The sequence below is a fragment of the Sminthopsis crassicaudata genome, chromosome 2, assembly GCF_048593235.1.
Source record: "Sminthopsis crassicaudata isolate SCR6 chromosome 2, ASM4859323v1, whole genome shotgun sequence".
In the NCBI taxonomy this organism is placed as follows: Eukaryota; Metazoa; Chordata; class Mammalia; order Dasyuromorphia; family Dasyuridae; genus Sminthopsis; species Sminthopsis crassicaudata.
Genome location: NC_133618.1, coordinates 334578096 through 334604107, shown reverse-complemented (window position 1 = coordinate 334604107; position 26012 = coordinate 334578096). Strand labels below are relative to the sequence as shown.

Genomic DNA, 26012 nt, shown 5'->3' with positions numbered 1-26012 from the left:
AAGAAGCCTACATAATCTTGTACAATTTGTGCAGTGAAGCAAGTAGCAACTAGAGGACAATTTATAGATTAATACTGTAAACAAAAAGTACTGTGAATAAGAACACTGATCAATAAAAATAAAAAAAAGTCAAAAAATAATAAAGTAACATGATTCCAAAAGGGATATGATGAAGCCTAATGAAAAAGAAGCGAAAGAATCAAGATAAAGAATGAATTTTTTAAAAAATTTGACTAGTAAGGAATTTTATTTTGTTTAAATACAAATAATTAAAACTTGTTTGTGCACTTTTTTTCAATGTTGATTTATTCTTTTATTTTCTCAATGAGGGAAAAGGGTATTTATAGGAGGTAAGAGTCAAAAAATAATTAATGTTTATTAATTTGGGGTAAAAAGAAAAAGAACAATTGCATTAAAAGAGAAAGTACTTAGTATATTACAGCCTAGAAATTCAGGGTTGTACTATGGCAAATGAATTGTCAGTTTTTTTAGTTTGTTTAAATACATACAACTGGAAGTAACCCTAAACTTTATTTCCTACTTGGAAGAGATACACAATAACAACATACCTTTGGATTTTTTCCCTCTTTGGCCAATAATGCACGAAGTCTTTCTTGCGAAGGAGGTGCAATGAAGATGATATATGGCTTCAAGTCTGAATTCCGAAGGCTCTTCAATGACTATAAAAGTAAAATAGCATATATATATATATATATATATATATATATATATATATATATGCACACATACGTTTATATATTTACTATAATTGCATACAAAACATTTTTTAGCTCATTTTTTACTGTTTACCCAGTTGTCTTCTTCAAATACATTTTTCAAAATTTTTTTTTCTTCTCCAACCACCTTTAAAGTGGAGGGTTTTCCCTACACTAAAAATTCTTAAGATTCAATGTTAGAAATCATAGAAATCAGCAGACAGGATGGGGGAGAATGCTAAAAATATCCACTTGTTAGGTGAGGTTACTATTTTATTGAAATGAACTAAGTCAATGACAATAGTTGACAAAATCTGGGCAAGATGCTGATATTTTTGTAATTACAACATATACATCATTTAACTATAATTAAAATCCATTTTTTGTTAGCTTCTGTACATCAAAAAATTGGCTTACTAATCTTCATATACTGGACATACTGAGTAACTAAAAGAAAACTAAAACTACATTCTAAAAGGAAGACAGAGGAAAGTAGAAACTAATCAACTTTAACAAAAAATATAATGTATTGTTAATTAAGAGATTTAGTTCTTAATTCTAGTTTTGTCAATAATTATACAAAGTTAATTTAAATGTGTTTTTCCCCGACAATGAAAACAACATGTGGCTTTTCTTACTCCAAAAGGTTATTATAAGGATACTGGAAACACAATAAGACATTTTGAGTTCTCTCAATCAAAGGCAAAATGTTTAAGCAGAGATAAAAAAAATGTGACCCTTGTCTTTGATTCAATGATTCAATATTTTGAATAGATATAGTCAGAAGGCCAAAGAAAGATCCCATAAAGTTACACATGTGTACATACAGACACACATATATGTAATATAGACACATTCTTATCAGCTCTTCAATGGGGAGGGAGGGAAGAAGGAAGGGTATGCATGATTTGGAAAAAAACTACTATATAATAAGAAATTAATTCAAAGAAACACAAGACTTGCATAACTCAATAGAATGAATAAAGAACAAATAAATTCAACTACAAAAATGTAAATGAAAACACTGAAAAGCAATCAAATTCAGATTAATTGCAATGACTGGTCAATCTTGGTGAAAGAATATATAAATAGAAGTAGCATACTTTTCCCGATTTGAGTGCATATGTTACTGTCAGAATGTTGGAGTGGGGCAAAGCACTATTAAAAAAGTTATTGGAAATGATCTTTATCTTTAAAGGGCGGCAGGAAGAGAATCACTGAAACATTAAAAAGATTCCATCTTGAGAGGAGACAGTTTTAAAATCTTTAAGTGCACAATGTGTCAGAAATCTGGAAGTTTAATATTTTGGAATTAGCATCAATAACACAAATGTAGCTTAATAAGTCTTATTATATAAGCCAATGCTTTACAAATAGCAGTAAAGAAAAAAAGCCAATAGTTCCATTTTAGCTAAATTTCCCTTGGGGAAATTCACTTAATTTGGAGTCAGTATAGATTTGGGTTTAAATCCCATTTTTGAGGCTTACTTCCTTTTGACCTTGGGCAAGTCATGCAGACTGAGTTTCCTCATCTATAAAATGAATAATAAATGACCTATTTTATAGGCGTGTCATACAGAATAAATGAGCTGACTTATGTTCTGTAAATCTTAAAGTGTTTACCTAGTGTCAACTATTATATATATATATATATTTTTAAATTTCATCATCTGAAAACTGACTGTCAAGCATTAAAAATATGATATAGCATCATGATGAGTGACATGTTTTTTATGATATCAAATCCATTAGTGAAGGTATGTACATATATTTATAGATATAGGTATAGAGATATATATTGTCTATCTATAAATCTATAGATATATGTACACACACACACACACACACACACACACACACTTTCACTTAAATGGAGGCTATCAAGTCTAACCCTTTCCTTTTACGATGAGGAGACTAAGGTACAGAAAGTGTGGACTTACCCAGGAACACATAAAAAGGGTCTGAAGTGACAGCTGAACCTAGGTCTTTCTGACTCCAAGACACCATTTCCACAAAACTGCTTGAAAATAGGACTTGAGTGGATTTTTGTGAAGAATCTTAAAGCAATACAGTGTTGAAAATGAAGATAACCTAGTTTTATATTTCACTGTGTATATAGACAAGGCAATTAATTGCTCTGATTCTCAGTTTTCTCATTAAAGCTTGATACAACTGTAATTTGTTATCACCTAGAAATTTATTATAAATTTTGGCTGGGGATATGACCTGAGAAACATTATGGAGACCATGACCTTTCAGTAAACTTGTTATCCTGTTACCTTTTCTTAGTAACCAGCAAGCATGAACTAAATCAGCACTGTGACAGGCCTTAAGAAGCTTACACAAATAGACTCACAATATATATATAGAGAAAAAACAAACATAGGTAGTTAGGGAGAAAAGGCACTGGCAGTTGTGGAGAGGTGTATAAAGAAAGGCTTCCTATATAAGGTGACTATTGGAGTTCTAATTAAATTTTTTTGTCTAATAAAAGACACCCTATGAACTTGAGGGAGAAAAAAATTAACATGTCAGCACAGGGAAAGGTTAAAAATTTAATTTTACCTGTGTACGAAGATTTAAAAGGCATATCTTTCCTGAATTGATTACTTGTCTCACAGAATCTATACTGGTACCATATAAATTTTTCTCAAATTCACCATGTTCGATAAACTTTCCAGTAGCTACATCTGCCTCAAAAGCTTGTCGTGAAACAAAGTGGTAATCTCTGCCAGCTACTTCATTGTCTCTTCTACTCCGAGTTGTATCTAAGTAATAAAATCAATGTTAGTAACATTAAAAAAAAAAAAAAAATTAATATAGGAATAAAAAGTTAATATGTAAACACTCAAATCTTAACATAAATTGTTAATATTTTGAGAAGAATAAGGTAATAAAATTCTTATTAAATTCATTTCATACATAAAACTGAGTTATTTTATACTTTCCTAATATTTTCCTTTAAAATAGTCATTGTCTTTCCCTAAAGCCTCTTTTCTTGAGTTTATTTGTTGCCCCACCCTAAACTTACATGGACAGAAATGACATTTTAACCTGTATTTTGAACAGAATTTATTGGCCCAATCCTAAGAAACCAAAAGCAGTTTTTTAAAATGGAACAATTATCAAAACTTTTAAAAGACTTTACATGGGACATATAGCTTACACTAAGGAGAAAATTTAAGGATGCAAAACATGGAATTCAATAACTAGAATACACCAAAGCACATTCCATTACCTCTTGGAGCAACATTTTTCAACTGACTTGGTTAGTTAACATTACTCCTGAAACACCTTTAAATAGAGCACTTCCATTCTTGGTGAAAACAATAAATAGATCATGGGACAAAATTACAAAATAAAGAAAAATGTGAAACTTACGAGGAACTGCAGCTGCAAATCTATCTGCTTCATTATTCATAAGCCTCTGACGAAGTTCATTCTGGCCACAATTCTGTGGGCCAATCAAGATAATAGGCCTTTTCCTATTTGCTGGCTGGTGATAGAGTGACATTTCCTCATAAGTTAGTATCTCCTCATTGTCATAATCTTTGGGAAGATAAAGATAATACACATCTATAAATGGGCAAGAACTCTAAAAGAAGCATACTTTCTTTTTCTCTTCATTTTATTACTATCATTGGATTGTGTGAGGGGTAAAAAACTCATATTCATAAAGTTGATCTTCTTAAGTTCACAGGATTTAGAACTGAGAGGAACTTTTAAGATTATCTATTAAAACTCCTTCAAGTTTTAAAGCTTTTTTAGATAACATAGGTGGTGACTAGTAGAATTGAGATTAAAACCAACTATCTGATTACAAATCTTCTATGTAGCCATTATATTGTGTGTGCCTCCATTAAAGAATTGGAAGAACTTTTCACCTACATTATGTTATAAGGATACAGAAAACCAACAAGAATATGTTAGTCTCACTGGTATTGTGTAGCAATATTTTGATTTTTTTTTTATGAAAATTTTCTATTTCCTTAGCTTCCTTCATTCTCAAAAATCTGCACAGGTATACATTTAAAAATGCATTTTCAAAAAAAAAAAAAAAAAAAAAGGACTATCTTCTGCATAACCACATCAAGGTCCTCATAGATTATCTCTAGAGTCAGAGGACCTTTAAGTCAAACCCCACCTCTTCAGCTTAGAGTAAATCACAACTTCCATAGCCTTAAATTTCCTCATCTGTAAAATGAAGGGATTTGACTAAATTTTCTCTAAAGTTCCTTCCAGCTCTAAACCCATAATCAAGGACTGAAGGATTTAACACCTAGAAGATTAAGGGCAACAGGGGACAAGATCTTGGTCCAAAGTTTATGTTTCACATTTAAGGATTACTTAGTTTTGCTATGTGCTTTTTATCTAAAGGGAGCTTAATAAGAGCCTTGAGGTAGAAAAGTACCAAAATACCAAAAGTGAAATATGAACCAAAATCTTCTTGATTACAATTTTATATCATTTCTATCTACTATAACAGGATACACAATCTTTTTCTTCATCCAGGAAAAACAAAGAATTAAATAGAAGAAATTAGTATTGGATAGAGAACAAGGAGAATCACTAATGAAAGTTTTTCCTTCTAATAAAAACTTTGGGGGAAAAAAGTCCTTTTTTTTTGTGCTGACAAAGAAAGAATGAGCTTAAATCAGACTAAGAAAAGAAGATAAAGAAAAAAGTAATCTTAGAATGAAGATTAGCACAGAAAACTCAAGGGCTAGATAGATATAAGTGAACAGGCCGAAGGAAAAAGTAACTGTCTCCTAAGTGGATTACAGTTTATAATTCTTTATAAATTTGTATACAGATTATAGTTGCATTATTCCTACTAAGAGCTTTCTACTAGAGTGTAGGTTAGTGACATCAAATACAAATGGACCCCACATATTGACTTAAAAAAAACTGCAAATTAATATTGTCTATATTATATTGTCTTTTCATTTCTTTTCCTAAATATTTCAATCTGGGCTCTGGCTGAATTTGATCATTCTACTGGACCCTGAGGACTGCCTGCCTGGTATTTGATGTTTCTGGTCTAGATGACTACATGTCACAGAAGCGGAAGAATAGAAGAAATGAACACTTCAGATATGGGCTGCTCTACCAGGTATTCTTAACCTTTTTTGCATAACAGATCATTTTGATAGTTTTAAATGCATGTTAAAAACAGGAATTTTTTTTTAAAGCATGCAGATTATTTTGAAATATAGTTAACAAAATATTTTTTTAAAATAACAAATTCATGTATCTCAAGTTAAGCACTCATGCATGGTGTAAATGACTGTTAAGGTTCCTTCCAGGGGGCAGTTAGGTGGCTCAGTGGATAGAGCACCATCCTTGAATTCAGGAGGACCTGAGTTCAAATCTGGTCTCAGACAGTTTATATTTCCTAGCTGTATGCCCCTGGGCAAGTCACTTAACCCCACCCTCAGGAAAAAGAAAAAAAAAAAAAAAAAAAAAAAAAAAAAAAAAGATTCCTTCTAGTTGTTAGTATCTAAGCATTTACTATGACTAATCAAAGCATGTTATTACTGCTGATGATATAAGACAACAAATGGAATATTACAAAGACTATATTCCAAAATAGACCCAAGCCTTCAGGAAATAGCAACAAAGGCAGAGAGCTAAGGAGTAGCTGATTGTTGTTCTTCATTCGAACAAATTATCAAAACACTATCTTAAAGGAATAGGAAAAGGATTCTGCCCACATTTCCCAGAAATGAAGTAGAAGCATCTTAAGTCAACTAGCGTTGGATTTTTAGATTTATAAAGAGATCTTCACCTATGCTATATGCTATAAGATAGTCAAATTTTTTCAAATTCAATTTTGTCTATCAATGATATACTGTTATCCTCCAAAAATTATTAGACATTCTTCTTCTTAATGATTTAAATAAAGGATCCTGTGGCTCACAGGCTAGCTCTCTAATGTCACATTTAAATGTTCATTCTAGAAAAAATTGCAGGCCCCTTTCAGACAACAAAACTCGAGCTACAGTATAGGGTAAAGACTTACCATCATTTTTATTGGCATTATACAAAACTTTTTTTCTTTTCTTCTTATTCTTCTTAGCACACCATAGTTTTCCTATTGAAGAACAAAGAAAAATATCACAAACAGTAGCAACATCAACCAAAAGTCAACTGAGATGATTTTTATTTCAAGTTTTTTGCATTTGTTGAATTATTTTATGGAAAAAACAATTTTCAGAGAAGTTTTAAGTCTTCTGACAAACTTGGATTTACACATTCCAAGGAGGGATATTTTAATATTGTAGATTCTTTCTCTTTTTTTGTGTGAGTGAGTGTGTGTGTGTGCACGCACACATACATGCACCTGTGCAGGGCGCTCCAGGGATTTGCCTGGAGTCACAAAACTAGTAAATGTTAAGTGTCTGAGGTCAAATTTGAATTCAAGTACAATCTGGCTGTTCTACCTTATAGCTTTTTAAAAGACAATTCAGAGCTTTATCTCTTATATTCATGTTTCTTAAGTTGGATAAAGGCATTGCAAATCTTGTTTCCTTTTTATAGATAACCTTTCTAGACAACATTAACAATACAAGTTCATATAGGGCCACATATTAAGAAATATACTTTCATGGAATTTTAACTATAGATTGCTCTCTTCCACTGGTATCAAATTTAGGTTTTCTACCTGATTTTTCTGGTTCCTTGTCTTCTTCTATGGTTTGCTTCATGGCTTCTCTTTGCTGCTGAAAGCTTTTCCCTTAATCACCAAAATAAAAAAAAAAGGGGGGTGGGGGGGAGAGAAGAGAGGAGAGAGAAGAAGAAGTAAAACAAAATGGATAAAATGAAAATGGAAGATTCAAATAACTTTTCCAAACTATATCCTATTGAAAGAAAAAGCCCTCTACTATCATGAACATCAATTATTTGAGTATGTCTATTCTATCTCAGTTTCAGACATATATATTTCATGGTTGATTTTTAACTGAGTGTATATATAGATAATACTGAAATATAAGTAACATTTTGCCAATTATTTCAGTGGCACATGGAGCTTTCCAATTTGAAGAGGTTAACTTTTTTTATTATGTCAGAAAAAAAAACTGTATTTCCCAAATTTCACAAAAATGGCAAATACTCTAAAACTCGTCTTTTTGTCTAAAACAAATTCCTGAGTTTGTCTGGCAATTACATTTGCATGTCCTATGCAGTATTTGAATAAAGGCTGAACCAATATCAGAGTCATTCAAAGTATCTGATCCATTACTGTATTCCTCAGAAAATTAAGTTTACATTAAAATATTTTTAAAAATTATTAGAAATTTTTGAAGTTTTATCCTTTCAGCCATTCACACATCTAATCAACTTCAATGAATTCTGAAATTTTGTTTAAAATATTAAAATAACTGTAATATATACTGAGTTCTGAGTCACTTATACTTGTCCTATTTCATAAGAATGCCATTACAAAAAAATGTGCAGCAATATTAATTATATCTTTCACAAAGAGATATTAAAAGTAGTGTAAAATCCAAGGTAGACTACTAGAGTGTACTTAAAATCTAAAAGCAAATGGGTATATATACTAGTATAAAACAGGAAAAAAACAGTGTGCTATTAAAGGAATGTACGGACATTTCAATATTTTGCACTAAAAAAAAATAAAATTTTGCACTAAGCAAATAAAAAGATTCTGAGATTTAAGTAAACAACTAAAACTAAGGTAATTTAAAAGCTCAAAAGTTGCCTTGATAGAAATATGCTCTACAATGATAAATTCAAATCTAGTAATTAAATCAAATCAAATTAATTAGCTGCTTTCCCTACCTTTTGCTTTTACCAAAAAAAAAAAAAAAAAAAAAAAAAAATTGGTAAAGATGCCAGATTTCTAGAAAGTCTGGAAAGCTAATATACTGTTGGGTAGATATTAGGGACTAAGTGTAGACAGTTACCTATAATCTAATGGCTTATTGAAGAATGAAATGAAATATTTATAAACTATACTTCATCCCTTAAAACAGCTGTTAACTATTATTTTTATTATTGGAAAGTAGTGCAATATAAATGATAGAAAGCTGGTCTCAAAGGCAGAAGGGCCCAAGTTCTAGCACCATCTTGGACACATACCAGCTATGGGATTTGAGAGTTAACCTTTCAGTACTTAATTTATTAGTTTTCTTTTTGTATACATAACTGAAATTTCATCACCTGGGAATTCCCTTTAATCAATAACATCACAAGTAAATTTCTTTCATCATTATTGTTGATATTATTTTTGTTAAAAGATTCTATAGAAAATTCTGAAGCAGGCAAAAAACCTAATCACCTCTGGTCTTTTTCATCATGCCTAACTGAAAACCACTAGCGTAAGGTAAAACTTTTAGACACACAGGGTTTCATAGAATGATAGAACTGGGTGATGGGGACCTAAACATTACCTAGAAACTGATTAAATGACTTCATAACCCAAACAAATGACAAACTTTTATTAAGTACCTATTATGCCAGGCACTGAGGATATAAGTATACAAAGTATTAAGTCCCTGCCCCTTCAAAAATTAATATTCTTACAGGGGGAGACAAACACAAACACATGTATAAAACATAAAGCAACAAGACAACCTGGGGGGGAAAGGAATTGGTGCCTAAGAAAAGGAATTTATATCTTACATAAAACAGAGACTCTGACTGAAATACAAGCAAACAAGCCCTCTTGGAAAGGCAATACTGTAGACATCTATAAGGCAATCAATTCAAAGGCATGGAGATGGGAGATGAAATGTTATATATTAGGAACAAGAAATATGGCTGGATAATTGCCAGGGCAGGAACTAGGGAGAGAAGGATTTGCAACAAACATAGAAAAGTAGAAAAGGACCAATTTATAATGAGTAATAGGAAGCAACTACAGGGAAGGGGTCCAGAGATAATATGTCGATATGAACACAATTACAAAACACTTCTCACAGAAATGAAGTCAGACCTAAACAACTACAAAAATATCAATTGTTCATGGCCAGGTTGAGCTAATATAATAAAAATGGCAATTCTACCTGAATTAGTCTACTTGTTAAATGCCATACAAATCAAATTGGCAAAAATAAATAAATAAATAAATAAATAAAAAATAAAAAATAAAATATTCATCTGAAAAAAGAAAAAAAAAAAATCAAAAATATCCAGGGAATTAAAGGGAAAAAAATGCAAAGGATAGTGAACTACCAGTTCTAAAACTCTGTTATAAAGTAACAATCATCAAAACCATCTGGTATTGGTACTAGCTAAGAAACAATGGGTGGATCAGTAGAATAAACTAAATACACATGACACAATAATCAATGACTAAGTAATCTATTGTTTGACAAACTCAAACACTCTAGCTTGTTTGATAAGAACTCACTATTTGACAAAAATTGTCAGGAAAATTGTAAAATATGTCAGAAACTTGGTAGAGATCTACATCTCACAAATTGTAAAATGGGTACGCAATTTGGGTGTAAAGAATGAACCATAAACAAATTAGAAGAACAAGATAGATTATCAATCAGATCTTTGGAGAAGTGAAGAAATTTATTACCAAAGAACTAGAGAATATTACGAAATGCAAAATGGACAATTTTAATCATATTAAATTTAAAAGTTTTTGCATAAACAACATTAAAAACATCTTGTTTGTGTTTTTAATTTAAGGAAAAGGAAAGTACAAAGCTGGGAAAAATTTTTTACAGCCAGTGTTTCTGATAAGGGTCTCATTTCTAAAATATAAAGAGCTTTATCATTACCCAATTAATAAATCGTCAAAAAATATAAGATATAAACATTTTCAGATGATCGAAATTAAAGCCATCTATAATCATATGAAAAATGCTCTAAGTTACAAGTGATCAGAGAAATGATAATACAATTTTGAGGTACTACCTTACATCTCTCAGATTGGCTAAGATGATAGGAAAAGATAATGATTTTTTGGAGGGGATGTGGGAAAACTAAGACACTAATGAACTGCTGGTGAAGCTGTGAAATGATCCAACCATTCTGTAGACCAATTTGGAATTATGGCCAAAGGACTATAAAATTTTTCATACCCTTTAATCCAGCCGAGTTTCTACTGGGTCTGTAACCCAAAGAAATGATGAAAGAGGGGAAAAAGACTCAAATGCAAAATATTTGCAGCAGTTCTTTTTGTGGTGGCAGAGAATTGGAAAATGGCTGAATAAATTATGGTACATGCAAGTAAAAACTTTGGATGGAAAACACCATCTGCATCTAGGTAAATCAATACATGCTGTGTTCACTTTCCCCCCTATATTCTGATTTTTTTTTTCTTCCAATATGTTTATATGGAAACACATAAATGTACATGTATTAAACCCTCCCCCCCAAAATGTTGTTTTATATGTAGTTGGGGAAAAGAAAAAGAAAAAAGTCAAAGGTTATCTGTGGTGTCTTTCTCTCTCTCTCTCTCTCTCTTTTTTTTTTTTTTTGAGGCGGGGGTTAAGTTATTTGCCCAGGGTCACACAGCTAGGAAGTGTTAAGTGGCTGAGACCAGATGTGAACTTGGGTCCTCCTGAATTCATATAGGCTCTTTCTCAATCAAAAGGTACAGAGCAGTTTTAAAAAGTGAGTTTTCAGTAAAAGAAATGCCTTTCACTTTGATTAGCAGTAAAGTGTGCAAATGTATCATGATTTTTTTTAAAAAGCCCATTAAAAAAAATATTCCAGAGAATAAGAAGAGTAAGAAAACAAATAGGGGAGGAAAAAAAGTGAGAAGCAAAAAAAGGGAAAGATATATCTAAATGAATGCAAAATTCTAGAGAATACCAAGGAAAGATAAGTTTTTCTTAAATAAGCGGCAAAAAAATTAGAAGAAAAACAGTAGAATGGTAAAAATAAAAGGCCTCCTTCAGGAAAATTTGTGATACCAAGGAAAGTTCAAATTTGAAGAAAAAATGGACATAATACAATACAGAGAGGGTAGGATTTAAATAAAAGATAGAAAAAGAGACAAGAAAACAAAAAGAAGATAGTAACATCACTGATAAGAATGATGGAATGGTTCATCAAGTGGGCCTTAGGAAGCATTGTGAATAATAAGGCTAGTGGAAGTGAGGGAATTCCAGCTTAAGGGTTGCACTCAATATGCCACCCAATTTGGAAACCTCAACAGTGGCTACTGGATGGAAAAAGAGATCAGATTATGTTCCAATGCTAAAGAATGCTCAAACTATCAAACTGTGATCATTTGTACACCAACAAGATTATGCTTAAGATTCTGAAAGCTAGGTTTCAGCAATAGGTGAACATAAAATTACCAGAAGTGTGGGCTGGTTTTCGAAGTAGCAGAAGAACAAGAGACCAAATTGTCATAGTTGCTGGATTATGGGGAAAACAATGGAATTCCAGAAAAAACATCTATTTCTGCTTCATTAATTATACTAAAAGCCTTTGCGTAGTAGTAAGTAGCAAGCCTTAACTAAGTCCTCAAAGAGATAGGAATATCAGATCTTAATAGTTTCCTAATGTACCTGTATGCACGTCAAGAAGCAACAATTAGGGACAGCTAGATGGTGCAATGCATAGAATATTGGCCCTAAAGTCAGGAGGACCTCAGTTCAAATCCGACCACAGACAAGTGTCTGTGTAACTGTGTAACCCTAGGCAAATCACTTAACCTTGACTGCCTAGCTTTCCTCCTCCCAAAACAACAATTAGAATGAAACATTGAAATGACTGGTTCAAGACAAGGCTGTATACTGTCACCTTATTTATTTAATTTATATGCAAAGTATATCACGTGAAATGCCCGACTAGACAAATAAAAAGCTGAAATCAAGATTGTCATGACAAATATCAACAATCTGAAATATGCAGATGATGCCACTTTGATGGCAGAAAGTTAAGAATTAATAACTTTGATGAGGGTGAAAGAAAGAGAATGTAAAAGATGGTTTGAAGCTTGACATGTAAAATAACAACTAATCATGGCAACTGATCCCATTTCTTCCTGGTAAATGGAGGGAGAAGAAATGGAAGTCAGATTTCATATTCTTGCCTCAAAGATCATTGCAGATGGCAATTGCAGCCATGAAATTAAAAACAACATACTAAAAAGCAAAGATATCCTCTTGCCAACAATAGTCTATAAATAGTCAAAGCTATGTTTTTTTTCAATGGTAATGTATGGCTATGAGAATAAGACTGTAAGAAAATTTGAGCACATTTGAATTGAGGTGTGCTGAAGAAGATTTTTGAAAATCCCTTGGAACAAGTAGATCAAATCAATCAATACTTAAAAGAAGTTAATTCTGATTATTCACTGGAAGAACAAATACTGAAGTTGATGTTTAAATACTTTGCCCACATAATGAAAAGACAAAAGTCATTGGAAAAAGCCCTAATACTGGGAAAGACTGTATAATGCATATGTATATTTTGCATATGCAAAGATGGCATAGAGGCAATAAACATGAATTTGGACAGACTTTAGAAGATAGTGAAGGATATAAAGTTCTACTTGCTTTAGTTTATGGGGTCATGAAGAGTTGTACATGACTTAACAACTGAACAAGGCAAAATACATGTGGGAGACAGATCTGGAATAAGACTTCCAGGAATGGCAGGAATTGAGGTGGATGCATATGACAGAATATATAGATTTCATATATATAAATTACAAATTACAATACAAAATAGCACGTGTTAACTGTAAAGAAAAATACAAATCACTATTAAGAGTTTAGGGAATGGGAGGTTGTAAAACATTTTTTCTATATACCTATTCATGAATCTTGTCTTTGTCCACTTGAGATCACAGAAGAACTAAGAAGGATGCAACTAAAAAAAGCTGAGGAAGAATCTGCACAAAAGCTTCAGAGGATTAAATTTATAGAAGCATCTCTAAACACTATCACATTTTAATAATTTATCTTATTCTTGTGTCTACTCCCTGGCTCTATGGTAATCCCTGTTTTTTTTTTCCTCAAGAACAGAAATAATGAAATAATTTAGTCAATACATCTTATTCTCTAATTTTATAATAGACTTTTATACATTGCATCAAATGACAAGGTATTCTCAAATTCCAATTCTTAATTGAAATGTTAATAATAGTCTGAGAAATCAAAATCACCTCCATTTAAAGAAAAGTACATTTTAAGTCCTACATTTTGATCCTAGTATGTGTGTCAAGGATGAAAATTCAATCATATTTGGCCTATTAATTTTTTTTCAAAAATACCTTAGCTAAAGACTATTAAAAATACATTTTACTCTATTTTTAAAAATTGCCCAACACAGATCTGATCTGAGATCAGTGAGAGATTTAAATACTTTGTTGTAATCATACAATGATTAATGGTTCTCTGACAGCATAAGCTAAACAGAACTGAATGTCACTCATAATTATGCCTCTAGAGTAAAATGACTAAAATCATACCATTTTTTTTTCAGTATCCTCAAAGCTCAAGAATAACATGCCAAGTAAATGGACTTAACAGCATGAAAATATGACTCTAGGAGTAGTTTAGGAGATTAAACTAGACATTTTTTAAATGTCTCCTTCACTACATCTCTTACCTGGAACGAGTCCTGCCAGAGGTTGATTATCTTCATCTCCTTCTCGATAGGCCTGCCACCAGTTAGGATCTTCTTGACTGATGATATGAAGTATATCTCCTTTTTGAAAAGACAGACCTAATTCTCGGCAAGGAACGTAAGGGTCATCAGAAGGATCATAGTCAAAATGAGCTTTAACATGGATCTAGAAGACAAAAAAGAGGTAAAAAGAATGGAATGGAAATTCCGATAGTACACCTGTCACCTCTCATCACATGGCCAGATAATCTTCTCTGTTAAACTTTTTTTTTTTGGTGACATCCTAATTTGCTCCCTCCTTTATCTTCAGTTTCTCACTGGTTCTAAGTTGCTTTCTACTCATAATTAACCCATAGTAAATGCTCACCTTCAGTTCTTTGATGGAAGTATCATTTGAAGTCTTACTGCTATACAGAAACACTGGTGAAGTGTTTGGATTGAAAAGATGGACCACTCTTGTTGAAAGAAGCTTGGGGATCAGTTATGCAATTTCCTTAAAGGAATTCAGCCTTCTCTTCCCCTCCTTGACTTCCTCACTCAGCTCCTATGTAATTTTCTGTCCTAAATATACATACTGTTGTGTTAGACAGACTTTACAATATTTGAAATATGAATAACAGACATTCTTTATTCATTTGCTTTTTCCTTTTTCTATATATGGACAAGCTAAACTTCTCTGAATGATTCTAGACCTCATTCAAGAGATTCTGCACACAAGGGATTAAACAACAAACACTTGTTACTCTTGAACCAGAATATGTGGGGGAACTTCACACACCACATGGAATTCCCTTCTCAATCTAGATTCTATGCTGTATCTCATACTTCATGGCTTTTGGGAAACATATCTTTTTGTTCCATCTTGTGTGTTATGCTTGATGCTTATTATAAGAAGCTGAATGAAATGGGTCATTTCTTTCAAAATGTTTTCCAGAAAATCTTAAATGATTTTGATATATAGATGATATGGAAACTTTGTTTCAAAAATACCGTGCTTTTTTACAACATATGGTAAGTAACCTGGTATCTTTAATGATCTATATCTTTCAGTAATTTGGTAAAGATGCTTTTTTGGATTATCATTTGGGGAAGCTTGACAGTTCCCTGATCAAAGATATCTATAACTTAAGTATGGATGAAGATTTCATATAGATGGGAGAGAAGGCACATAAACTGGTGTTTACGGACCATTTTTTTTCCAGTCAATTTTTTGGAAATTCATAAGTTCTAAGTTTTTTTTCCAATATTTTTTATCTTGTTTTTCAGATTATCTTATAAATTTAGTCTCTCCAATTTGGAACTATGCCCAAAAAGTTATCAAACTGTGCATACCCTTTGATCCAGCATTGCTGCTATTGGGCTAATATCCCAAAGAAATACTGAGGAGGAGAAAGGGAGCTGTATGTGCCAAAATGTTTGTGGCAGCTCTTTTCGTAGTGGCTAGAAACTGGAAGATGAATGGATGTCCATCAATTGGAGAATGGTTGGGTAAATTATGGTATATGAAGGTTATGGAATATTATTGCTCTGTAAGAAATGACCAGCAGGAGGAATACAGAGAGGCTTGGAGAGACTTGCATGAACTGATGCTGAGTGAAATGAATAGAACCAGAAGATCACTGTATACTTCAATGTTATATGAAGATGTATTCTGATGGAATTGAATATCTTCAACATAAAGAAGATCCAACTCACTTCCAGTTGATCAATGATGGACAGAAACAACTACACCCAGAGAAGGAACACTGGGAAGTGAATGTAAATTGTTAGCACTACGGTCTATCTACCCTTTGGAATCTAATACTTAATGTGCAACAAGAAAATGGTATTTACACACATATATTGTATCTAGGTTATATTGTAACACATGTAAAATGTATGGGATTGCCTGTCATCTGTCATCAAGGGGAGGGATAGAGGGAGGGAAGGGATGATGTGGAAAAATGATTACAAGGGATAATGTTATAAAAAAAAAAATTACTCATGCATATATACTGTCAAAAAAAAAAATTACAAATAAAATTTAAAATAAATAAATAAATGAATGAATTTAGTCTCTCCAGGCCTTAAAAGTCCATGACCTACAGCCCTAATCTCTAGAAGTATTTGATTTAACTTAGCTACCTTTTTCATATTTGTTTCCTGTAATGTCATTTTATATCCTCTATGTAAGTACTTTGGTAGTTTGATGGGGAAAAAAAAAGTGTGACATAATTTTGGCAACTCTCTATTGTTCACATTTTTCCTTTTCAAAAAATACTTGAATGGCCATGCCATGCCATATATCTTGCCAAGTTTTCTTTAAACCTTTTTAAATTTCCACTTTTTCTCTGCTTTATGAAATCACTTTTAATCAATTTCATCAACATTCTTCATAAGATTTTTATAAAACATTCATTGATTGATTCATTGTCAAATAAGCAAATACTTGCTGAATAGATACTTTCTGGATTATTTTAATCTCCTCGATGTAATAAATTAATACTGATTTAACATCTAGAAGAAATTGTTGCAATTTCTGTGGTGCATTTCCCATTTTGTCCAATTGTTTAATTCAGGGTAAATATTGTGTACCATACTTTTCTCATTAATATTTTCTAATTGTTTATGATAAATTAAATGTGACTGCATAAGGTTTTCATGGTGATCTTACCAAGATGGCCAAAAATGTCTGAGGAAATAATTTTTATTGTAATCCCCCCCCCCTTTCTGAGGCTGGGGTTAAGTGACTTGCCCAGGGTCACACAGCTAGGAAATGTTAAGTGTCGAGACCAGATTTGAACTCAGGTCCTCCTGAATTCAAGGCTGGTGCTCTATCCACTGTGCCACCTAGCTGCCCCTTTATTGTAACTTTTGAGGTTATGATGAAATCCAATTCCTTTCTTCACTTCTCTTTAAGAAGCTGCTTTAAGTCATTCTTCCTCCCAACTTTTTACAGAATTCCCAAAATAATTTCATTAAGATAGAAACCTAAATACCATTCTTGCACTTAAATTTCTTTATTTACTCTCTAATGTCTCTCTAATGTCATTTTTTCCTAGGGTTAGAATACAAGTGAACTAACAATACATTTTGCCCAGCTTGAGTGCTTGACCGAAATATTAAAAAAAGGAATTGTGAGGTAATTTCGACCAATTCCAAAAGATTTGTGATGGAGAGAGCCATCTGTATCCAGAGAGGACAATGGGGAATGAATGTGGATTATAACATAGTATTTTCACTTTTTTTGTTGTTATTTGCTTGGTTCCCCCCACCCCCGTTTTTTTTTCCCTCCTTTTTGATCTGATTTTTCTTATGCAGCATGATAAATGTGGAAATATATTTAGAAGATTTGTACATCTTTAACTTATACCGAATCACCTGCTGTATAGGACAGGGAGAAAATTTTGGAATAAAAGATTTTGCAATGTTGAAAACTATCTTTGCATATATTTTGAAAAATAAAAATCTATTATTATTTTAAAAAAAAAGGAATTGTACTAACAGGAATTTTCACATTTTTTAAAAAGAAAAAGAAAGCTAATGTTTAGTTACTTTCTATGCTAAAATTACATCAAACTTTTAAGTACTGGAAAAAGAAAAATATAGTTTGGATTTTTCATTTTCAGTTTATGTATAAGGATGTTTAAGTGTTGTCCTTAGTTTGCTCTTCAAAAATAATTACTAACTGATGGGGAAAATATATTAATTCTTAACACAGGTAAACAATTTGCCTTCAAAATAGCTCTAACACTGAATTAGAAGCTTTAGAGCATATTGTTTTTGAGTACAGGTAAAATTAGAGAAATAATTTCCAGCAATTCTTTTTTTAAAAGTCAAAATTTTTAGTTTTTTAAAACATTTTATTTCAGAGCAAGAAATGTTAAGATATATATAATATTTCTAGGTAAATAATGGCAGGGGAACAACAATTTAAAATTTAATAAATATATAAATCACTTACTACTGTTTCTTTGGCAGGAGGGGGCTTGTTCTGCTGGTTAGGAATCAGCACAAATGTGAGTGTGCCATGCATATCAGACTATAAAGAAACAAAAATGAAGTTTAGATATCAAGGCATACCAAGTTTTCATATGAAACCTACTCAATAACCACATCATCACCTAAAAGCTTATTTTGAGAGTGCATTACTCATATACTATGCCAAATTCTATAAAGAGTGAGAAAGGATCCCTGCCTTCAGTTTTCAATTAAAAGAAGTGAATTTTATCTGCTCAATAAACATAACATAAATTACATAACATTACATAACAAACTACTACTACCCACCTCAATTGCAGGCAGCTGAATTCAAATGGAGCCTCAGATGATTATTAGCTTTGATTCTGGGCAAGTCATTTAACCCTAATTTACCTCAGTTTTCTTTTCCAGAGAGGAAAATAGCAAACCACTATAGTATCTTTACCAAGAAAACCCCAAATTGGGTTCCACAAAGAGTCATATGACTAAAAATAACTGAACCACCAAAAAACCCTCAAATGATCATAGCTACAATGAAGCGAGTTTTTTGTGCCTTGTTCAATGGGTAAATTATGAATTAGTTCAATCCTCTTGGCTCAATGTAACAGGTTTGATTTGTCATACCGGATAGACACAGAAGAGCTACATAACTGACATATTTCTCAAACAACTCCTATTCAGAGCTTATGTGATTGAAGGACTCAAATTAATTTTAATACATTAGATTTTAATACACAGCTTGGCATAAGAAGCTTAATGTGAAAATCTATTTCCAACTCAGCTCTTTTCAACAATGAGGTGAAACAAGGCAATTTCAATAAACTTATGATGGAAAGTGCCATCCACATCCAGAGAAAGAACTGTGAAGACTGAATGTTGATCGAAGGATAGTATTTTCACCTATTTGGTGTTTGATTTCTCTTTGCATTGCTTTCCCCTTTTGATCTGATTTTTTTTTTTTTTTTGCACAGCATGATAAATATGAAAATATGTTCAAAACAACTGCTCATATTTAACCTGTATAAAATTGCTTGTTGTCTTGTGGAAGGGGAAGAAGAGTTAGAAAACTTTGGAACATAAGATTTTTGCAAAGGTGAATCTTGAAAAAAACTATTGTATATATTTGGAAAAATAAAATATTTTTTTAAAAAGAGAGTGGAGGGAATCTATTTCTCCAGCCATAAACTTCCATCCTCCTGGGTTTACTAGTCATTTCACACACATTGATCACTATGTTATTTTCAGCCCAAATAATTACTGTTATTACCTGAGTCATTTAGAGTACACAGGCTAGAAGAGAAGACCAATAAAACCCCAAATAAGGAATTTAACAAAGGTCAAAGTAATAAGTAGGATTGTACTTTAGGAAGTTATAGTAGCAAAAGTGGCAGAACTGAAAAACCTTAATAACCCTTATCAAGATAAACAAGAGTTTAAAGGATAAAGAGATGGACTCCTACTACATTAACTTAAGTCAAATATATGAATGATGACAAATTTCACAGAAATACCGATCCAATTTCATCCCTTCCTAAATCTATATAGAAGTCTAAAGTTGAATTTAATGATAGGCTATTCTGAATTATCCTCATCACTGTTCTCATATGATAATGTAATAGTATTCAGAACTGATACTGTAACAATTAATTAATGAGGAACAGCACTCTTGCTGTTTTCAGATACAAATGAAAATAGCTAAGAAAGAATGATGCTGATAACTGACACTTAAATTTCATTGGTAGAGAACTCCCAGATGAAGAAATTTCTTATACCAAATCAGCAAATCTCTAGCTTAAAGCATTGAAAACTTGAATGATTTGCTTCATGTTAATAAAGCCTGACATAATGTTGGAGGCCAGCCAGACTTCAACCTAGATTTTCTTGGCTTGAAGGATAGCTTTCTATACACCTTTCCTCATAAGCAAAAGATTTTTAAAAATATTCCTCCCTAAAGTAAAGCAGTATTGGCTACCTGCCTCCAACAATAAAATCATATTTACAATATAAAGTTTAGGAGTGCTTAGTATTCTTTATGATGACATCAAAATTATTCATTTTATTTTGGATTACCCTAACAAATACAAAAATAAGTAAACATCCTTTAGATGAGTAAACTTACCAGTAAGTCAAAAACCTCATTGACATCCTTCCCCCTAATTTCAATGCCATTAATCTCCAAAACTTCATCTCCTTCATGCAATAGTCCACTTTTTTCTGCAGCTCCTCCTTTTACAATCCGACTAATGATGACAGAATCCATTTCATTACGAACTGTAGCGCCCTAAATAATCCCAAAATATAATTTGTATGAATCCAGTAATCTGTCAAATATGCCTTCAGTTTTCAATTATTTTTTCTTCTCTACAATTCTGTAATTCTATGAATCTGTTAACTCCAGTAGAATAAGTAATTAACAAAAATAGAAATCAGATTAAAGAAAACTTTACTTGAGAAAAGCTATTAAAAGGACTTAAAACAGCTGAGAGATTTCATAAACAGAATATACTGTCAGCTATCAATATATTCATTTAAAAGAATTTTGATTGTTAAGTGGATTAAGTTTGGAAAAATAAAATACATGTAAAAATGAAAGAAGATCAAAAGAATTGTTTTGAACTGATTCTATAATGTAATTTGTATTTTCACAGCTAAATCTAAATTCTAGGAGAATTAATGACTTGAGAAGGGAAAAACAAAATCACTTCTGAATTTTCAACGTATATGTACAGGATACATAATATAATAAGTAGCTACATACTTAAAGACAAAAATATTGGCAGTCATCTATTATATCTGATGTTGGTTTAAAAATGATCATAGGAAATAAAGGCAATTAAAATACTGTATAAAATATTTAATTTCTAGATATTTTTCTGCTCTAAACAGAAAAAAGATAATTATATTACATAAATCAAGCCAAAAAGTTTTCAAATTATTTCTTCCACCACCAAAATTTTTCATTTCAAAACAATGAAAATCTTTTCCAGTTTCATTTATGTAGACAGAAAAACAAAAGATGATGAACTAAGATTAGCTTCATTTGGGGCAAACATAGAAATATAATAAAAAAACACAAAATGTTCCATATTGCATTGAGAACATGGCTTTCAGAGAAAATTTCAAACACAGAAATGATTACTTTATTAAGTTTGTTAAATTTCTCTGAAAAATAATAAAAACTTGCTATTTTAAAGAGTTATTTTAGCTAGGAAAAATGCTTAAAACTACCTAATTCCTTTCCTTATTCATCTATCATATTATGAAGTAATATCAGACACTATATTTTTAGTTGTATTTTTTATTTTATGAAGGAGTTCATGCATGCATGTGTATGCACCAAAAAACACTTAGAAAACACTATGATCAAAATATAATGGGAAAATAGAAAATAAACAGCACAATATTATGGTAATACAACTGAAATAAGATAGAAGAAAACATTGTAAGTCAAAGACCTCTACCAGTCATCATAGGATCATAAATTTACTGCAAAAAGGAACCTTAAAAGCCATCTAATCTATTCTACTTATTTTGTAGGGGAAAAAACAGTGACCTCCAATTTGTCAAGTAGGCCAGATATGAATCTCGGATGATCGAAAAATTATCTAACAGGGTCAGAACTATAAAACTCAGGCCACACCTTTTCCCAATGAACTATTCTTGAAATTAAACCCAAATATGTAGTGAAACAAGAAGGGTATACTTACCAATGGAATATCTCGAGCCTTTTCAATACGAACTATTTTTACAGTTTCCCCTCCATAATGGCCAATGCTCTCATAAACTCTCTCATCTGTGATGGACTCTGGCTGCATTTCCTGCTCAGCAACCTTATCATGAGCCAATAACAGTGCCTGTAGGGTTTTGAGAAAAAAATTTACTTCTACACAATATTTTTCTAACTGATTACTACACATAATGCCAAACTAATCATAACTGTTACAGTGATGTAACACTGTCAATAGAGGATCAATAGGTTCTGACTTTTTTCTCCAAATCTTTCTACATAAATTCATATACAATCCTTAAACTTAAATGCCTGCAATCATATATTTGTGTTATATGTCATGATGTCAAATATGTCAGAACTAATGGTGTTATGAGCCAGAACTCTGAATTTGAAACAAAGGATTCTTACAAGGTACTAAGTCAGTGGAATTGATAGAGACAATGGTTATCTAATTTAGCATGGTTCACTATGATTGATTTAATCCTATTAACAAATAATGGTTTCCAGTGATATGAATGATTGGTTTATACTCAGTGTGGAGCATATAAGCTCATAGAGAGCAAAGAAGACAGGCAAGAGCTCAAGCTCTCGGAATTAAGGAGAGAGAGGCCTCTAAGAAAGCTAATCGGGCCCCAGGAAAGGAGACGACCTAGATAGAGATAGTAAAGGATTTGGACTTTAACACCTGATTGTAAGTGTGGTGATTACTCTGAAAGGAAGACTGCTCCCAGAGACCCCAAGAAAACCCAAAGAGAACATTACATCCTAGCATACTGAAATCTCAAGTGTCCACTATATTTTCTTAAAGTTCAATTAAAAAAGGTTTAACTCTTAACCCTATGAATAATAAAAAACTCATAGAAAATGAAAAATTAAACTAAAAGAATTTGAAATTTCCTTTTTAAAAGAGAAAATGTTTGGGAAAATCAATAACCTTCCCCTACCCTAGTGGAAGTGAGGTTCAGAGAAAGAGATGTTCTAAACATTAAGTACCTCAAGTGACAAGATACTGTCACCAATAAGTAAGAAATCTAGAAACATTTTCTACAATGCGCTCCATATAGCTTCTAAAGAACACACTGTGCTATTTACAGAAAGTTCTCTGGATCCCAAGGGCAAATGAGACGTGGTATCCCAAATCATGTTTAAAACATTCAAGATAACAGCCATGTATACTGCCATCTATGCTGTGTTGTCTCTTTATGCTTGTGTCATTATTTCTGATGATGATGAAGATCCTTCATATTACCCTCTATCAAGATCTGGCTGGCTATGACCTAACAAACTACTTCATGAAAATCATGAACAGCAGAAGCTAATATCTCAGCTACCTACTCTCACTATCTCAGCTTAGAAGGAAATTGTGTGTGACATCAATGAGAAGCTATGTTGTGCTGCCTCTAGAAAATAAACTGCATCTAGCTATATCTAGCTCTCGTCTGGAAAAAAAGATGTCAGCTCCCTAAGGTTATCACCAAAATTGGCAATAAGAAACCCTCTTCCAAAAATTATTTTTAGGCATGGAATCCTGTATATAAATATATGATATTAGCTGCAACCCAATCATGAAGTATGATGTCTCTAATAGGCCTACCTATGCTGGCACATGGAGATCTATGTCCATGTGGAAAATTACCATGCCAGTCAGAGAAAGCTGTGAAACTCGGTTATCAAGGATGAGAAAATGATCTACAGTTGCCTCCAGGGCTAGAGTTGGACTCTGCCACACTCACTATGGAGTTCCTGACACAAGATGGATTGGCTTTCTAGCTCCATGGCCAAAGACTATATAGAATGAGAATTTTTCTAGCAGGGATGTCACTGAACAATCACTATAACACTACAAACTTTCCAGAAGACCGTGACTCCTCCTTCCTTGAAGCTTTATCCCAGGCCCCACCACCACAATAAAGGGTATTGTTTAGGGAGAAAATAAAGCAATATTGCATTGCATAAGCATGCTTTGAGGTACCACCATATAACTAAGACACAGATGACAGAATACATAAAAGTATTATAGCATCAGCACAAAGAAAATCAAAAGAACTGCCCCAATTAAGCTCAAGTATTCTGTCTGGACTGGAAGATATCAGCAATACGGATTCTTCTATATGGTGCACAGCAATATGTGCATAGCAAATACTCCTAAAATAATTGTTGTTGTTATTGATAACTTGTTTTTGTCAAAGGGTATGATGTGTTAACTCCCCCCCAAATAAGATGAGTTTGGCAGACTGTTTTCTTTTTGGTATTGGATTCAAGTTTTAAAAATTGGATTGGTGAAGGTGAGGTATAGTTAAGTAGGTAGTTCCCGTGTGTGGATGAGATGATGAACTCTGAATGTATATTGGCTTAAAACAAGTTTTAAAAAAAGTGCATATAGTAGAGAAAAAGAAAAAAGTAATTGGGTAGTTTTCACTTCAAAAATACATTAAGAAAAGCATATAGTAAAAGCTACATATATAATAAAATATATTTGATTCACCAGTACACTGTCAATCTGTCTAGTTTCTACCTGAATATGAGGAGCATTTAGCAAAGCATTTAACTCCTGTCCTTCCTTCTGATGGCTTGGTCTCAAAACAGCTTGTACCTACAAGGAAAAAGAAAAATTTTAATACATATTAAGTAATACTTAAGAAGGCTAGTGACAGAAGATAGTAAATGTAAAAAACCCCAAATACTACTACTGCTATCACTAGTACTATCACTATGTGTACTAGAACGTAATCGAAGATCAAGATAGGAAGGAAGCAAAAACAAGGCTCATAATTGAGGCAAAATCTGTGCTAGTTTAACAGCAATATTCCTTATAAAACAGACCACAAAAGATCATTCTTGAATGAAATCTTTCCAATGTAAGCTCTGATTACTAAGATGGCTGGATATGGGATACTTCTTATTTTTTGCATCTGTAACATCATGGGGTTGAAATGAGACTATTTCAAGAAGCTTTCTAGATTTAAAATGCTACAGTTCTAAACATGCCACCTAACTAATGTGGTAGAGGGCCAAGAGGGCTAGAAATTAATTCAAAAGATTCAAGTTTGAATCTAGCTTTCCTATATAACAAAATCTTCTTTGTGCCTTTTTCTTCATCTATAAAACAAGAAGGTTGGATCTTTCTCTTGATGTCTCTCTAAGGTTCCTTCAAGGAACTATTCAAGGAACTTCAAGGCTATTTACAGTGAACTTAGGATAAATAGAAGTAAATAAAGATGTTATAGGAGTGAATATGAGAAAATTGACTTTTTTCCTTTGTATTTTATCTTTCTTATACACAATATTATTATTAATAAGATTATTACAACCTAATAAGATAGGTCTACTGATGATTAAACAAATGGCAATGAAATTTCTCATATAACACAGCATAGAAAATAACTATATTCAACTTTATCTAAAGAGAGACTTTATTGTATTAACATATGATCGGATTTAATCTTATACACCTAAAAATGCTGGCCCCAGAAGGAAAATAAGGTAGTAAGAATGTCAAAAACACACACAGAATACATACCTCCTGTGCAAGGTCTTGTGCATTGGAAATAAGAGGAAATGGAGGGCTGGCTTTATTCATATGCACTGTGACAGCATTGTGTATCTTAAATGCATTCTGGAAATCAGTATTTTGAACAAGTTGTAAAAGCAGAGCAATGTCATCCTGGCTTTGGGAATCAACCAAAGTATGTTGAATATGCTTGAGTGAAGAGAACAGATCTTCCACTTCTGTGTGGGGGGGGAGGGGGGGAGAGAAAGTTGTTCAATATTAATCATTTAGCTTATATTTGCAAAATATGTTCTAAAATATTCTACTTCAGCAGGCAAAATATTGGGATTACTAACAGCATTCTAAATTTTTTCATTATTCTGGAAAAAAGAAAGCTTCTAGAAAAATAAATTTTCCAGTTAATAGATGTTTACGTTTTTAGTTGCCATAACTGTTGATTTGAATTATTATTGGTCATCTTTGATTATTAAATGAAGAGATTTAAACTAAAACGTCCATGCTTTCTTGAATATAATACATAAAACAT

At 32.2% G+C, this 26012-nt stretch overlaps 1 protein-coding gene across 1 annotated transcript in view; it reads right to left on the bottom strand.

Moving 5' to 3' along the window:
* The window catches only part of PALS1 (protein associated with LIN7 1, MAGUK p55 family member), a 113061-nt gene that overhangs the window by 13115 nt on the left and 73934 nt on the right, over nt 1-26012 (bottom strand). The window contains exons 3-13 of the mRNA XM_074290429.1: nt 25496-25704; nt 24491-24568; nt 21953-22099; nt 20365-20526; nt 18229-18306; nt 14268-14451; nt 7381-7452; nt 6739-6810; nt 4098-4265; nt 3282-3484; nt 570-680 (exon numbers count right to left, since the gene is read on the bottom strand). Of these exons, the coding sequence (XP_074146530.1) occupies nt 570-680; nt 3282-3484; nt 4098-4265; nt 6739-6810; nt 7381-7452; nt 14268-14451; nt 18229-18306; nt 20365-20526; nt 21953-22099; nt 24491-24568; nt 25496-25704 (1484 nt within the window). The remainder of the gene's footprint in view (nt 1-569; nt 681-3281; nt 3485-4097; nt 4266-6738; nt 6811-7380; nt 7453-14267; nt 14452-18228; nt 18307-20364; nt 20527-21952; nt 22100-24490; nt 24569-25495; nt 25705-26012) is intronic.